Genomic DNA, 16,441 nt, shown 5'->3' with positions numbered 1-16,441 from the left:
GACGGGATTACACTTCCAATGAATCAATCAGCTAACTATTCAACATAGACAAGATAAATATACAAAAGCAACGAATAAATATATAACTCACATTCGAACGTGAGATTCAACAGGATACATTGTATATATAAAGTATAGTACATGAACAAAATAATTTTTCAATACCAAAAGTATCTAAATCTGAAGCAATTTCGTTACACATTGGAAAGGTAAACTGTACGTACAAAAGGCATATTACTTCCTTTCCATATTTGCACATACAAATTAAAACAGAAAAACACAAACAGGAGTGAATATAGTTCTGAAGTACTTTTAATACAAATATTAATATACTTCAGCTCATTCTGTGGAAAATTCGCTGTCCGATAGTATTAAATTTAAAAGAAGCGATGAGAACATTACGTAGTCAGCTGTCACCGTAAGGAAACCACAAATATGGAGGGAATACGTTAATAAGCTGTGAACTACACAGTATCTACCATTATATACAATGGAAAGACATCCATTCGTACTATACTTAGGGAGAGAATCACAATCTTCTGAAAAAGCTTGTAAGCATCATTTTGTAGAACAAATTTTTCATCCTTGTGTTTATGAAGTCAAACGACAGTGCATATATCGGTAAGACCAAAAGCAATATTAACACAGAATATTATTAACTTGTATAGTATACGAAAATACTGTTAATTATTTGTACTTGTAGCATCATTGTAAATTTGTACCGTGTAGAGATTAACATAGTTTGTAACTCCGAATCATAGTACGTATTTTTATACTTAATGCACGAAAAAGGATGAAAATACAATACAATATTAGAATTAAGGAGCATATTAGAAGACTCAAAAGAAAGAAATGCAGTTGTATCTGGCTCGTCAAAGTATTTGCTCACTAATAATCACAGAAATAAGGATAAGCATGTTTCACTCGGTTTCTCAAATAGAAAGGAATCTCTAACTCTTACATATTCAAACAAAAAATCTAGAACTCTATACTGATTGAGAAAACATTGATAAAGATTAATTAGGATATCTCTATAAAAGCTTTATCAACAAGAATTAAACTTTAAAATTTTCAATTACAAAAACAGATGAGGTAAATTTCATATTTATAATCATTTGTTTATAAGATGTATGGTTAATCAACAGATACGAAAGCAGAAGACACAATTGTTAATGTCTTCGCAATTTTAGTTGCAAATAATTTGCAGCTTAAGGAGAAATCATACCATATAATGTGCATAGAGCTCCCTCGTTGCTTTAGGCGCTTTTGGGTTCGATTCCTGGAGGGAGATCATAAGGCTCGTATCCCACGTTAAGCTGCAGGTCCACGTCTTGTATAGCCTCACTGAAACCCAATATTCTAAAGAAATTGCACAGAAGAATTTGCCAAATATAATAATCAAAAAATATAGTATTTCATTCATAGAGAGGAGAATTCGTTCAACCAAATATTGACATTCAGCACAAGAATCAACCGTAAATATTCAACACTCTCCAACAGAAGACAGCAGCCAAGGTGTTGAAATAAAAAAAATGTCAACTTTGCAACATGTCGAAGAAATTTTGAGTGCAGTTAATATTTTAAAAAGTATATACTTTTAATAATTTTGTGGAGTCCATTGCTCGTTTATACTACAGGAAAAAAAAACGCTATTGATATATCTACATTTCTATCTACAATTTATCCAATATACATAGTGGCCCAAAAGTAGGTATACAGACCAGCAACGATCAAGTATGACATTTTAAATTATTAAGATAATGGATTTATTTTCTTTGGTTTGTTCCGAGCTTAAGGGATAAGTGAAAAAAAAACTAAGAATAGATAAAGAAGAAACTAAGTCAATACCTGTGTGGATATAAAATGTCATGACCGATCAGTACGCGACTGTATACCTACTTTTGGGTCACTCTGTATTTAAATATTTCGGCATATATTTTATGCCTTCATCAGGTTCGAAGTAGAATTTAAATGCTCATATTAGTAGAGGAGATACTACAACACAGGGCGTCAATGGCACTTTTGTGCACAGAAACAAAGGGCATTATCTGTGTGCCAAATAAAGTTGTAGTGGATTTGCGCATCGAAATTTTGTTTGTCGGGGGTATGTTTCGACCATTTCTGACAACTGACTGCCACTGCTAGCAAACGTATTGACATATTTTCTGATCTGGTCGTTCTGTTTCATTTGGTAATGCTTATGAAGATCGATTGATTTCAAATTTGATAGTGTACAAAATGCATGTTTCATTTTATTCTATACATACATGCTTGAACATGAAATACTAAAATTGAAAATAAGAATAATAGTAATAATGATATCTGAGTACTTAATATTTTTTTTTTCAAGATAGAAAGGAAATACATTTCAAAATTATTGTTCAGTTTTCAGTTTGTTATAGTAGACTTATAAGACGTGGGCCTAAAATTTACGGTGGAATCCGAAAATGAAAAATGAAATTTTTGAGTTTTACGTCCCACGCTTATGCCGGTTAGGCTAAAGGAGACGGTGATGATGAGAAATGAATGAAGTGGTGGAATGAAGAAAGTGGGAGGAAACGGGAGAACCCCGAGAAAACCCACCCACACGGTGTTTGTCCACCACAAAGTTCACATGGCGGGAGCAGGGTTTGAACCCGAGACTCCAAGTACCAGAGGTGAACGCTCTACCACTAAGCCACCGCGGCCCTACGGTGGAATCCGAATCATTACGATGCGTTATAATTTTTATGATCTCCTACCCGATATTGAATTCAAGTTCACATCCACCAAAGGTGCACACGCTAGCTACTAGACCAGTGGTGAGGGAGGACGTCAATTTTCTGCATTTAGGACTAATGAAGTACGCTTTAAATGGTTCGTGTTGTTGTTGGAATTAACAAAATCAAAATAGAACATAATATCCAGTAATGCAGAATAGTTAAATATTTTCTCTTCTATCTGGCTGTCAGATATTTATCATCATCTATTGTACACCGGATGTTAGGTTTTCCGTCTTAATTTTTAAAATGATGCAAAAGACCTATTGCATATTGTGCTCCATTCATTATTGTGCTTGATATATTTGATTGGTCCTGGTTTCGATTCCTTTTCTTGAATTAACAGATAAGCAAACCGCGGTTTATTAAATCAGAAAATCTGGCAATGGAAGCCAATATGCTGACCACACGTCATCCAACTAAAAGAGATCTGAGCAGCTATAGCCTTTCGTAATTCGTAAAAGTAGAAATTACTTTTAGTTTTTGTTATTATTATTAAGGAAATATGTATATTTATACATATATATTTTTGTATAAAACAAAAAAAAATGAAGTGTTACAACTCAATTTATCTACCACTGTTAGTGTTTTTTTTAAACCAAAGCCATCTTCTTAACGTATCAGAAACATCTAGTATCTGACACTGAGAAATTTGTATTAGCTGTTATTTTTTAATATAGTCTAAAGCTTTACGCGGTATACTTAACATATCAAGTAAGAAACAACGTATTATATTTCCTGTAATCAAGAAAATAGTTTTAAAAGCATATGCACTTTTTTGACAACATTTACATGAGTAGAAATTCTGCCATCTGTTATTCATATGTGCACTAAGAACATAGAAACAACAGATGGCAGGACTTATACTCATGTAAATGTCAGAAAATTCACACGCTCACAACTATTTTTGTGAAGGATTACAGGAAATACAACACATTGTTCGTTACTTAGTTAGGGTTGCCATTCGTCCCGGAATCGAGAGCTATTTCCCGGCGTCCCGAAAATATTGCTCGGGACCCTTAAATGTTCCGGATTTCAGCAAAGAAGGAAGAAAGGGAATATTACAGTTTACTTTTTTCACAGGATTAGTTATATAATTATTCTCTTCAATCTCTCGCATGACAATTCAAAGTTGAAAAAAAGAAAAAAACTTGAATACATAAAACATGGATTTAATTAAGTTCACGATTTAACTACTTTGATATTGAACGAAGCATTCGTTTCATTGGGCCAATCTCCCACTGCTCAATCTTCTTGTTATCTTTAGTAGTCTGTTTTAATCTGCATCTTGCTTCTGAAATATTTTAATAATAAAAAAAAACACGTGTAAAAGGAAACAGTATACAAACTCTGAATGAGCTAAAACATACTCTGAAAGCCACGAAACATAACAAATCCTGAGTAATTAAAAAAAAATGCTTATCAGGGGAAGGATGTAGATCATCTGCTTACGTTTGCTTAACTAGGGAAAAGAAGGTCTACTAAAATGACTAAAAATGTGATTACATAATACTTGAAAACTCTATCTATCTATATATCTATGCATACATACATATATATATATATATATATATATATATATATATATATATATATATATATATATATATATATATATATATATATATATATATATATATATATATATATATATATTAAGCATTACAAAGATTCTCGCAATTTAGTAGCGTCTCGGTTTTTCATTTTTGAAATATGGCAACCCTATATTTGGTATAAATGTCAAATACATCAGTAAGGCTTTGCTTATAGTAAAAAATAACAACTAATACAAATTCTCATTGTCACTTACTAGATATTTCTGATAAGCTAGGGAGGCGATGATCTTAGTGTTGAAATAACACCCTAGACGAAGTAAGTTGTTTTAATGAGTCATTTTTGCTGTGTAGTTTAGTATATAAGACAAAGAGAAACACATGCAGATTATTTACTTCAAAGATTCGACGATCTCGAATTAACTCTAATTCTAAAAATGCCTTACGGTAGAGATACCTGTAATGTTCCATCTGTTGCAGTAGCAAATCTTAGTGTGGCTTTCTGCACACTGCCACAGCATGTAAGAATAAATGCTGCTTTTAAACCATTACTTTTCACAAAATTAATTAATGCAGACTTGATTTCTTCACCTGGGTGGAGGCGGAAAGGAAACACTTTCAACGAACTAGACAATGCTTCCATCTAAAAAGAAAAAAAAATTTGCTTATTTATTTCCAGAGCGAATTTCGTTAGATAAATCAAAGCATGCATCTTATCCAATATGTTGTCAATGTAAGTTTACTTTAAATATTGCGAATATTTTAAATACCTTGCTAGCTGGTGGGAATATGTTGTTTATAATTACGTTTTGTATTTATTAATAAAATAGTTTTATAATATAGAATTCTTATTGATGGTAGTTTAGTACAACGTTCAAGATATTATATCATAGATTGTTATAACTGGGCTGTTTTAATTTCTTGCTTTCAGTTAAGCCACACTATGTAAACTATGTTGGACACTCCCACTATAAAAATAATTATAGTGCATTTTGCTTTGTAAGACCACTAATTTTGGTCCTTTTGAACAGCTAGTCACATAATCAGAATCTTATGTAGTTTTATAGAACCACCCAGACAACACAATGCACGTACACTACCCGTATAGTGCATGTATAATTGCACGGATGCAACATGTGCATCATCTATATAAATGCACGCCTGTACATGAGATGCACATAAGCGTCACAGGTCCTATTCAACATCTTCACGGGCCGCTGTGGCTCAGTGGTAGAGCGTTCACCTCTGGTGCTTGGGGTCCCGGGTTCAAACCCTGCTCCCGCCAAGTGAACTTCGTGGTGGACAAACACCGTGTGCGTGGGTTTTCTCGGGGTTCTCCCGTTTCCTCCCACTTTCTTCATTCCACTATTTCATTCATCTCTCATCATCACCGTCTCCTTTAGCCTAACCGGCATAACCGTGGGACGTAAAACTCAAAAATTTCATTTCATTTTCAACATCTTCACGTGTGCAGTACATGTGCAATGCACACGTCCTGCACAAGTGATTTACGCCTACCGCACAGTTGATTTACACGTAGCACGTATTCGATTTACGCCTACCGCACAGTTGATTTACACGTAGCACGTATTCGATTTACATGTAGTGCACAGATGATTTACACGCAGTACCCAAGTGATTTACATGTAGGACAGAGATGATTTACACGTAGCACATAGGCCTAGGTGATTTTCACGCAGTACCCAGATCACTTACATGTAGGACACAGGTGATTTCCTCGTAGTGCAGAGGTAATGTAAAAGCATATTCAACATGCAACGAAAAAAAAAAGTTTATTGGTGCACATGTGCAGTAGCCTATTTAAATGTGCTTCATCCACACAAATGCACATGTGCACATGTACGGCTTATGCATGGATAATGCACATGTGCCGTACACGTACGTGTTGTCTGGGCATGTTCGGGCCACGGCTTTGGATCTTAGTAAGTGAAATCAATTGAAATGTGTTACCAGCGCCGTAACTTAGATTTTCCTGGGGGGGCAAGTATTAATACGCGTATTTGGTCCCCTAGAAAAGTTGTTTTCCTAATTCTTGGGCCCCCTCTTTCCATCTTACTCTTACTCTTTATAGGCCCCCGGAGACTGCGGACCTTCCTGCACAGCAAGGTCTGCGGGGCCGTTAATTACGCTCCTAGGCCCGTTCCCTACATGACAAATTAATTAATGGGACACTATTGACAAATCTCAAAGTCATACGAATAAATATAGGAAAGGTGCCGAATATCGGATACTGTTTGAAAAAAATGAATTAAAACTTTACCAACAGATATTTTATTGATATAGCCTCTTCTAAATGTTCTGCTATGTTTGTAGATTATAATTTTAAAGTTTCGAAGCAATAAGGAAATATATATATACATGGTACAAAGTGGCATTCTTCTTAGTTCTAAAAAAGGTTGCCCAATATCGGATGGTAAGGGGTCTTAATATCGGACGGAAATTAAATGAGAAAGATTTAAGGAAAACAACAATTGGAGAAGACTGTGAATTATTTTAATTATACTACATGGTGTAAATATATATAATGTGTAATGGCGTAAAGTTGTAAAACACGTATATTTAACGTGTTCTATGAAATAGACTACTTTCTAAATATGTGCATATGTAAATTTATCTCAACTAAATACTGTTCTACAAAATCATAGACATTTCCAACACATAGATTTACTTTGAACTAAACATTGTTCTATCAAAGAGACAACTTTCTAAAGATGCAGATTTTCTGGTACTTAAACATTGTTCAACAAAAGAGGCTACTTTCTAATAATGTAGATTTATTTGTAAATAAACGTTGTTCTACTCATCTGCAGTAGGATCTACCAAGAAGTTAAATTATTGGCAATAATCATAAACAAAGGATTTCCACGTTTTTATATCAGTTCCTACACATGGCTCGTGTTCCCATTTAAGACATTGCATACATCGTATACATAGTTCACCACCTTTGTCAAATTTATACAACTATAAACAAAACATTTAAGATTTTGGGAGCCTTTAGGAACCCCATTTTCTTTCCCTTGACGGCAACAACAGCCTGGAGCATAGCCTCAGAACCCCATTTCTTCCTTCCAGCGATTTTTGTCATCTGTAATAACCGCAGAGTGACATCAGTAATAACGTTCCATAATATCTAATATCCGATATTTGGAACCTCTGTACTATCCGATATTTGGCAACGTAGGTCGTGTGGCAACTTTCTACTATATGCATCATGTAAACAGAAACGAACTACCAAAACATCGTAATTTAAGACTACTCTTCTTAACCTATATTATAAGTATAGAATGAATGTGATTAGGTTACCTTTATGGACGACATAACACAATCAACTGCAGTATTGGAAATATTTTATAAGGTCAAAATCACAAAACACTTTACCACACAAATAAACATGTTGCGAGAGATACTATAACTCAGGTGTTTAATGGCCCACCTATTGGTGTGCAGTTACGATAACGGCCGTTAGGCTGCAGCACCTCACACGGAATATTTCTCGGTATCCGATATTGGGAAACCATCCGATATTCGGCATCTTGACCCTATTATTTCTAAGGCTCCTAATAGTAGACATTTTTTTTTTACTGAAGTGAGCCCACGACTCATTTTTGTTTTATTTACTTTTTGTATGCTGTTTTGTTTATGTAATGTAGTGAACCTGTTTGATGCTTCATTTATAATTTTATGTTCGTATCGTATATGAAGTAAGAAAATTTTGTCTTAAAATGGGGCCCCCTTCGAACAGCGAGGAGTTTCCCTGGGAACAGTTGCCCCTGGCCCCCACAAGTTACGGCCCTGTGTGTTACCATAAGTGTTGAGCTAATTTGATTGCTGTTTTCAATGCTTACAATGGGGAAATTTTCAGTTGGATGGCTAGTGGGATAATCTAGTGTGTTGTGGATAAATTTCGGTGGAAATCTAGTGAATTTTTAGTAGTGAATTGACTGCCTGATGTATGAAGTCTTGCGCTTCGGGTCTTTTCAGCGGACCTATCCGAAATCCAAATGGAATCAAGAATTGCATGTATGAAATTTTAAAAGGAGATATTCAACATTTAATTTTTGTAAAATGTATTTGTCACTCCATTCAACTTCCGGCATCTGCTGTAATATGTGATTGTATACCAAGAAATTTGGATTTTATAAAAAATGAAATGTATACTTGGTTTTAATTGCTTGCATCACGCGAACAAACTGTAAAATGATGTTTATAGAAAGTACGATGATAACAATGATCTCTAAAAAATTATTCTTGCTTGTGATCAAGATGGCTGTCAACAGTATCATCATCATTATCATCATATGTATTCTGCTGCAACTGAGAAGTTTCCATGCTTCACGGTTTTCCGCAAACTTTTTCATCTTCACATACGATTTCTCTGTTTTGATATCGTCCATTAATTGTAGGTACCTTCGCCCCTCCCTCTCTTTCCTCGCATCATACTCTCTAAAACGTCCCTCATGATACAGTTCCTTCTTAGCCAATGTCCCAATCAGTTTCTATTCCTCTTCTTAATCTATTGAAAGTGACAATGTTTGTGACTCTTAATCTCTTGAAGCGCCCGACCAATATCGATCAAATTTTCAACGTAGATGCAGTTCTCGCCTGGGAGTGTTTTTAGCTATTTACTTTGACGGTACAACTTAGGGGATGGGGGAGGAGGGGTTCATAGAAAAATAAATAAATCTTAATAACTCTTGAACCACCTTCTTAATCAAATTTTCAATGTAGATGAGGTTCGGGACTGGGATGATTTTTATCATTTCACTTTGACGGAAAAAACTTAGGGAAGGGGTTGGAGGGGGAGATATACAAAAATCAATAAATATAAAAATAAAAGTGACTATGTTTGTGAATTAATTACTTTTGAACCACCCAATCGATATCAATAAATTTTTAAACATATATGAAGTTCAAACATGAGAAGTTTTTTATCATTTCATTTTCACAGTAGATCTTAGGAGAGGGTTGGTGTTGAAATGTATGAAAATAAATAAAACTTAATAACTCTTGAACCACCCGACCGATCTCGATCAAACTTTCAATATAGATAAGGTTCGGGCCTGGGATGTTTTCTTCATTTCACTTTTACAATGCAACGAAGGGGAGAGGGAGGGAGGAGATATATGTAAAAAATAGAAATAAGAGTGACTGTCTTTGTGACTTCATCACGCTTAATCCACCCGACCGATCTTTAAAAAAATTCAACATACATGAGGTTCGGACCTGGGGTGGTTTTATCATATCACTTTAACTATAGAATTTAGGGGTGGGGAGGGGAAGGGATAAATCTATAAAAATAAATGAAACTTAATAACTCTTCAGCCACCAGACCTATTTTGATCAAACTTTCAACATACCTGTAGATAAGGTTCGGGCCTGGGATGTTTTCATCATTTCACTTTCACGTTACAACCTAGGGGAAGGGGAGGGGGAGAAATATATAAAAAGAATAAAAATAAAAGTGACCGTCTTTGTTACTTCATCACGCTTTAACCACAGGACCGATCTTAATCAAATTTTCAATATGGATGAAGTTCGAACATGAGATGCTTTTTGTCATATCACTTTGACGATGTAACTTAAAGAAGGGGAAAGACAGATGATCGAAAATTACCGATATTAGTGTCCAATCTATAGTTTTTGAGGCCGCTGAGATGAACAATGACACTTCCGATGCTATTTAAATCCAAATTGTGCCCCGCAAAAATTGTGGGAGGGTATATATATCTATATCTATCTATCTATCTATCTATCTATCTATCTATCTATCTATCTATCTATCTATCTATCTATCTATCTATCTATCTATAATCAAAATTACCAATATCAATGTCAAATTCATACTTTTCGTGGTTGCTGAGATGAACAATGACACTTCCGATGCCGTGGCCCGCAATATGGGGAGGAGAAGGGATATATAAAAATCATCGAAAATGACCAATATCAAGAAGAGCTTTAGTAATAGTAAAAACTGACTGACTAACGAAACATATTACTATTTTTTCTTAATTTAACCCAGCGAAGCGGGTAATTGATGCTAGTAATATCTAAAATTGTTCTTTTTCCCCCTTCATTTCTAATACTCTCTCATTCGTTTTCGACTTGATCCAGCTTTTGCGCTAGTGGTGGCAAAAATAACGAATGAATGATGTGAGTGCAAAACACTTTTCGATATCATCAGATGAAAAAAAATCAGTATGAATGTAACTTTTGATTTTGAGTTTAACGTCCCGTTCAGAAGCGAGGCTATATGAGACGTGGATCTACTGATTAACGTGGAATCCGAACCACATGAGCTCCTGCCGGAAATCGAACCCGGGTCTCCCGCGCAAAAGGCGCGTACGCTAACCGCTTAGGCACGAAGGAGCTCAGTATGAATGTAACGTTCTCCAATGAGACATGTATAACATATTTACGCCTTCTCAGAACAATCCTTGCAGGGGCGTCATTTAGGGAGGCAGGGAGGGGCAATTGCTCCCCTGAGTTTGAGATTTCTATAGATTTTATCAATAAAATAGTAGTAAATCAGTGAAATACGCGAAATTTTACTTATATCAAAGGGTCTTGCCCCCCCCCCCCAAGCAAAATCTGAAATGACGCTCCTAAATCCTTGTACAGAAAACTAGTATATCCATAGCATATGTATCTTAGAGAAACATCCTTTGTACTTCAACGTCCTTGTCTGAAACAACGTGGAATTCACTATCACTTGATCTTCTTTGTCGATTTTTAGATAATAACTCAGACTACATCACTTACACTTATGTAAACAGTAATTATAATTACGTAGAAAATGTGCTTTTTAAATACCTGGTGTGATTTCTAGTGATTTCTAAACCTTTTTAGTGGAGTTCTGGTTCTTTTAAACCCCTAATTTGGTGGGACATACGGTTAGCTAAATTTTGCTACGTAATTTCGCGTATAAGAATTTTATTTTCCTTTCTCTTCTACCAGGCTGTCAGGTTGCTAATTTTATCGGATTTACGTGGTGGCCGCGGTGGCTCAGTGGTAGAGCGTTCACCTCTGGTGCTTGGGGTCCCGGGTTCGATCCCAGCCCCCGCCAAGTGAACTTTGTGGTGGATAAACACCGTGTACGTGGGTTTTCTCGGGGTTCTCCCACTTTCTTCATTCCACCATTTCATTCATTACTCATCATCACCGTCTCCTTTAGCCTAACCGGCATAACCGTGGGACGTAAAACTCAAAGATTTCATTTCATTTTTTAGCGGATTTACATTTACGATCGAGCATAGTGAGTGCCAGAGCTTTTTATTCTTGGAATCTATCGATGGCTTGAAAAAGAAAAAATTCATATTATTGCAGTGAATATGCTGGAGTGGGATCAAGTAAAAAATGTGTTGTCTCTATTGCTGAAAGGCAATATCGACAGTGTTAGTGACGAATTACCACTACCTATTGACAGTGTTAGTGATGAATTGCCACTGCCTGTTGACAGTTTTAGTGATAATGAAATAACTGTGTTAAGTAAGTGTGAAGAAGGGAGTTTTGAAAAACAGAACTTCGAAAAGTTCTGTGCTTCTCTAGCTATGAAGCAAACAGTTTTAAGGAGAGTACCTGGAGTTGAGGACACTTCTCAAAATGGGGATGATGGACCTACACAATCAAAGTTAAAAAGATTTCCTACAACACGTTTTGAAAAAGATTGTAGACATTTCAATTAATCTTGGTATGATCAATTCAAATAGTTGTAATATAATGTAATTGAAGGTCCGTGTTTTTGCCTTCGATGTCGATTTTTGTCTACTAAAGCAGACGGAAAATCAACATTCAAGACCATTTGATTTAAGAATTTGAAGAAAATTTGAGCTGCAGATGAATTCAGGCAACACGAGAAGTGGACCATCAAAACGTATTATGTCTCGTGGTCGAATTATTCTAGTGGTGAACTGTCCGTTATTTCAAGACTAAATTAACATGAACAGATTATTAAAGAAAATAGGCACTTATACTGTATGTAATTGCGGATATTTGTCTGTGCAAGGACTTGCTTTTCGTGGTGATAACGCGGAGGAAGAAGAAATGTTAACAGAGGAAATTTTCTACAGGTTCTAAGTTCATTGCAAACTATGACGAAATCGTCCGGTAACGTATTGAAACAGGTCCTTAGAATGCAAAGTAAATGCATAATTCTATCCAAAATGAAATTATATCGTGATGTCTACACTCATCACAAGAAAAATAAGTCAAGGAGTAGAAGACGCTAAAGTATTTACAATGATGATCGACAAAACTTAGGACATAACGAAAGAAATAACAGCTATCAATTGTCTTTCGTTACGTGTTTCATGGAGAGATAAATGGAAGATTCTTTTGGGATTTACTGCACTTGAGACACTGAACGCTGAATTCCTCTTCAAACATATAAAACAACTTCTTTTAAGAAATTCTATTGACATCACTAATTGTGTGGCACAAACTTATGACAGGTGGTTCTGTTAATCATGAGTAGTTCTGTTACTAGTGTTCAAAGTCGATTCCATAAGGAAGCCCCCAAACTCTGTATGTGCACTCATGTCCAAAATGATTGTCGCAAATGTATAACTGTCTTCTTGTAAGAATATAATTTGATAATGATTTTGCAGGGTACTTTTAATACTGATACTATGTGTATAATTGGAAAATGTATATTTGTGGTAAATTTCATAGGAAAAGAATTATAAATACGAAAATTAGAATGAGTAAAATAAAATGTTGCTAAATGGACAAGACAGTTTTATTTTCGTTTTATCAAATTATATTCCTACAACATATTTATAGACATGCGACAATAATTTTGGACATGAGTGTACATTGCATGAATCACGGCTTCATCTAGTGATAATCGATGTATGCAAGAAAGTTGGAGAAGTTGAAAGCTCCATTTCATTTGTAGAAGATCTTTACGTATTCACGTCCGGATCAAGTATCCATTTCTTATTCATATTATTACAAAAAGAAAGACTGGATCCGGAGTAGAGTTAAAGCGCATTTGTCCAACAAGATGGACAACTCATTTACAGGCTTGTTTAGCAATTAAAAACACAATATTTCTCATTCACTTGTCAGATGGGACAACTTCTCATGCAAGTCAAGCAAGAGGTTTCCTTCACCAAGCATAATTTAATTTTATCTTCTAACTTTGTTTACCGAGATATTGGTTCTAACTAGTGGCGTATCAGGCTATTTTCAGAGCAAAGATTCTGAAATGACAAAAGCCTTGTTATTTATAAACTTTCTAATTGACAATTTGAAATTCAACACCGAAGGTAACTTCCACCATGAAATATACGAAGAGACGTTGAGAATATACAAGGAAAATTATATTGAGACATGAGAAAAGAGAAAAATAAAATTATCAGAAAAATTCACAAGGTTTTTAATTTAACTTAACCATATTCTACAATTGCCTACAATGATAATGAGTAACCGTTAAGATCTCATTTGTTTCTTATAATTATGGATAGAATCATCAAGGAACTGGTCAGGAGATTTACAAGCAATTCTGTTTTTACTGGCATGACTGCTTTTTTGCAACGCTTTTCTGAATTATGATATAGCTCTTCCATTCGCTAAAGTATATTCATATAAGCTTACATTGTTGAAGGCTGAAATGCAAATACTATCTAAAACTTTGAAACGATGCAAGGAAGATTGTACCAAACTGATTCATTTATTATTTTTTTTTCACTTCGTAACAAAGTGGCATTCCATGAAGTACACAAACTGACAATCACTTCTGTGACAATCCCAGTCTCCAGTGCTCCATGTGAAATAAGCGTATTGAAGCGAATTAAGAACCTTGCTCGTCATAGTATACTGGATACCAGGTTAACACATTTGGCGTTTCTGGCTATAGAAAAAGAAGAATGCAAACTTCTTGAGCTGTTGAAAGTGACCGATATGTTCTCTGCAGCTCATGTTAACTATGCTTCGTTAAGAAAGGCACGCTTGTGTTCTCATTATTTCCACCAGTGTTTCTTCCAGACATGATTTTGGGGGACACTGTCCCCCCTGGAGCTCTAAGAGTGCCCGGAGGAGACCAAAATAATACGTCTATAATATAATAATAAACAGAATAGTACCAGTAGTGCCCCCCGGAACATTGTTTCTGAAAGAAACACTGATTTCCATACATGCATGTAAGGTGCTGTAGAAATCTAGCTGTCTTGTACTGTACAATCATCAAATGTCCTCTCATTAACATTTTTTGTTATAACTTCGGAACTTCAAAATAGATGAATGTATTATACTATGATGTATTATATTCATCTATGTATTATATAGATGAATGTGTTGCTTTCAGCATACGCAAAAGTCATTCAATTTATGTTTAAGCTGTCAAAAGTTGCATCGAAAAATATTTCATGTGCAGACGTTATGTTATTTGTTAGTTCCAAATTTCACTTGAAATAAGATTAATTTATAATTATATAATATGCAATGCACGTTGCACTGTAATGTAAGTCAAACATAAAACTATCATTTTTGGTACGGAAAAATAGCAACTCCCCAAAAATGTCTCTGCTCCTCCTTTACCCCCTAATAAACTATTGTGCTGCCAAAATGTCTTGAGCGTGGCAAAAATGCGAACTACCGCTCACACCCTCACACACCCACGCGTTGAGCCAATAAGGATTCAGCTGTTGCTAAGCGAGAGAAAGCAAGTGGAATTATTTCAGCCGATAGCAGCGCTTGCAACGGAAGACTGGGGATCAAGTCAATGTGGAATATCTATAAAGCTGTAGTCGTTATGGACTAAACTTGTTGCTCAGAGTTGTCTACCCCGAAGAAATCGAACAGAAATTGCGTACGTGACCTTGGAATGACATGTATCTCTTTAAGTGAACTGTTAAATTATTTGAATATGAAATCTTAAACGAAATTTTCCGGGTAGGAAAATTTTTGTCCACGAGCTTTCACGTCGAAAATTGTCTGAAACAAGGAGATGCGTTATCGTATCGACATTATTATTCAACTTTGTTCTGGAATACGCTATAAGAAAAATAAAAGATAGCAACCAGGGCCTAGAGTTGAACGGTATTCACCAGATTATGGCATATGCTGATGATGTAAATTTAATAGAGGATGATAGGAGAACAATAGAAAGAAATGCAGAGATCTTATTAAACACTTGTAGGGACATGGGTTTAGAAGTAAATGCAGAGAAAACTAAATACATGGAAGTGTGTCGGGACCGGAATACAGCAAATTATGGATGCGTTAAAATATTAAATAATACTTTTGATAAAGTGGATAGTTTCAAATATCTAGGATCAATATTAACAGAGGAAAATCATATTCACGGAGAAATTAAATGTCGACTCAAAGCAGGGAATTTGTGTTACTATTCGGTTCAAAATCTCTTGTCACGAATTCTGTCGAGGAATTTGAAGGTTAAAATATATAAAACGATAATCATGCCTGTTGTTCTGTATGGTTGCGAAACATGTTCGCTTATTTTGAGTGAAGAACATAGACTGAAAGTGTTTGAGAACAAGATCCTGAGACGAATATTCGGACTCAAGAGGAACGGGAATGGGGAATGCGAAAACTTCATAACGAGGAACTACATAATTTATACGATTTACCAAATATTGTCAGGATCATCAAGTCTAGGAGGCTCAGGTGGGCAGGTTATGTAGCCAGAACGGAAGAAAGTAGGAACGCTTTCAAAGTTTTAACTGGAAGACCAACCGGAAAATGACAATTGGGAAGATTTAGGCGCAGATGGGAAGACAATGTTAAGATGAATCTCGCTGAAATAGGAATACAATGTAGAAACTGGATCCAGATAGCCAAGGGTAGAAATCAGTGGAGAGCTTTTATGAACACGGCAGTGAACTTCTAGGTTCCATAGGCCATAGAGTTAGTTAGTTAGTTAATCTTAAAGGAAAAATTTTCTGCACAGTTTGCACGAATGTGATCCTGACTGGTGTGTTAAGGTCTGTGAGTAGTTTCTCATTCGGAACGAAGCTGACAGAGACTTCTGGAAACGAATTTTGTGGATAGATGAGGCCTCATTCAGGATGAATGGTCGCGTAAACACACATAATTGTGTCTATTGGAATGATAATAATCCACACGAAATTGTGACAGAAGAGTTAAACA

General features: G+C 35.4%; 1 protein-coding gene across 2 annotated transcripts in view; it reads right to left on the bottom strand.

Annotated features, from left to right (window-relative positions):
* LOC145685884 (bifunctional protein GlmU-like) overlaps positions 1 to 16,441 on the bottom strand; it is a 54,609-nt gene that overhangs the window by 5,406 nt on the left and 32,762 nt on the right. For both annotated transcript variants that reach the window (XM_081758616.1, XM_081758615.1), the window contains exon 2: positions 4,770 to 4,955. In XM_081758616.1, coding sequence (XP_081614742.1) covers positions 4,770 to 4,955 — 186 coding nt within the window. The remainder of the gene's footprint in view (positions 1 to 4,769; positions 4,956 to 16,441) is intronic.

The sequence above is a fragment of the Thermobia domestica genome, chromosome 5 (genome assembly GCF_964235325.1).
Source record: "Thermobia domestica chromosome 5, izTheDome1.hap1.1, whole genome shotgun sequence".
Lineage (NCBI taxonomy): Eukaryota > Metazoa > Arthropoda > Insecta > Zygentoma > Lepismatidae > Thermobia > Thermobia domestica.
This window is presented reverse-complemented; position numbering and strand designations above follow the sequence as displayed.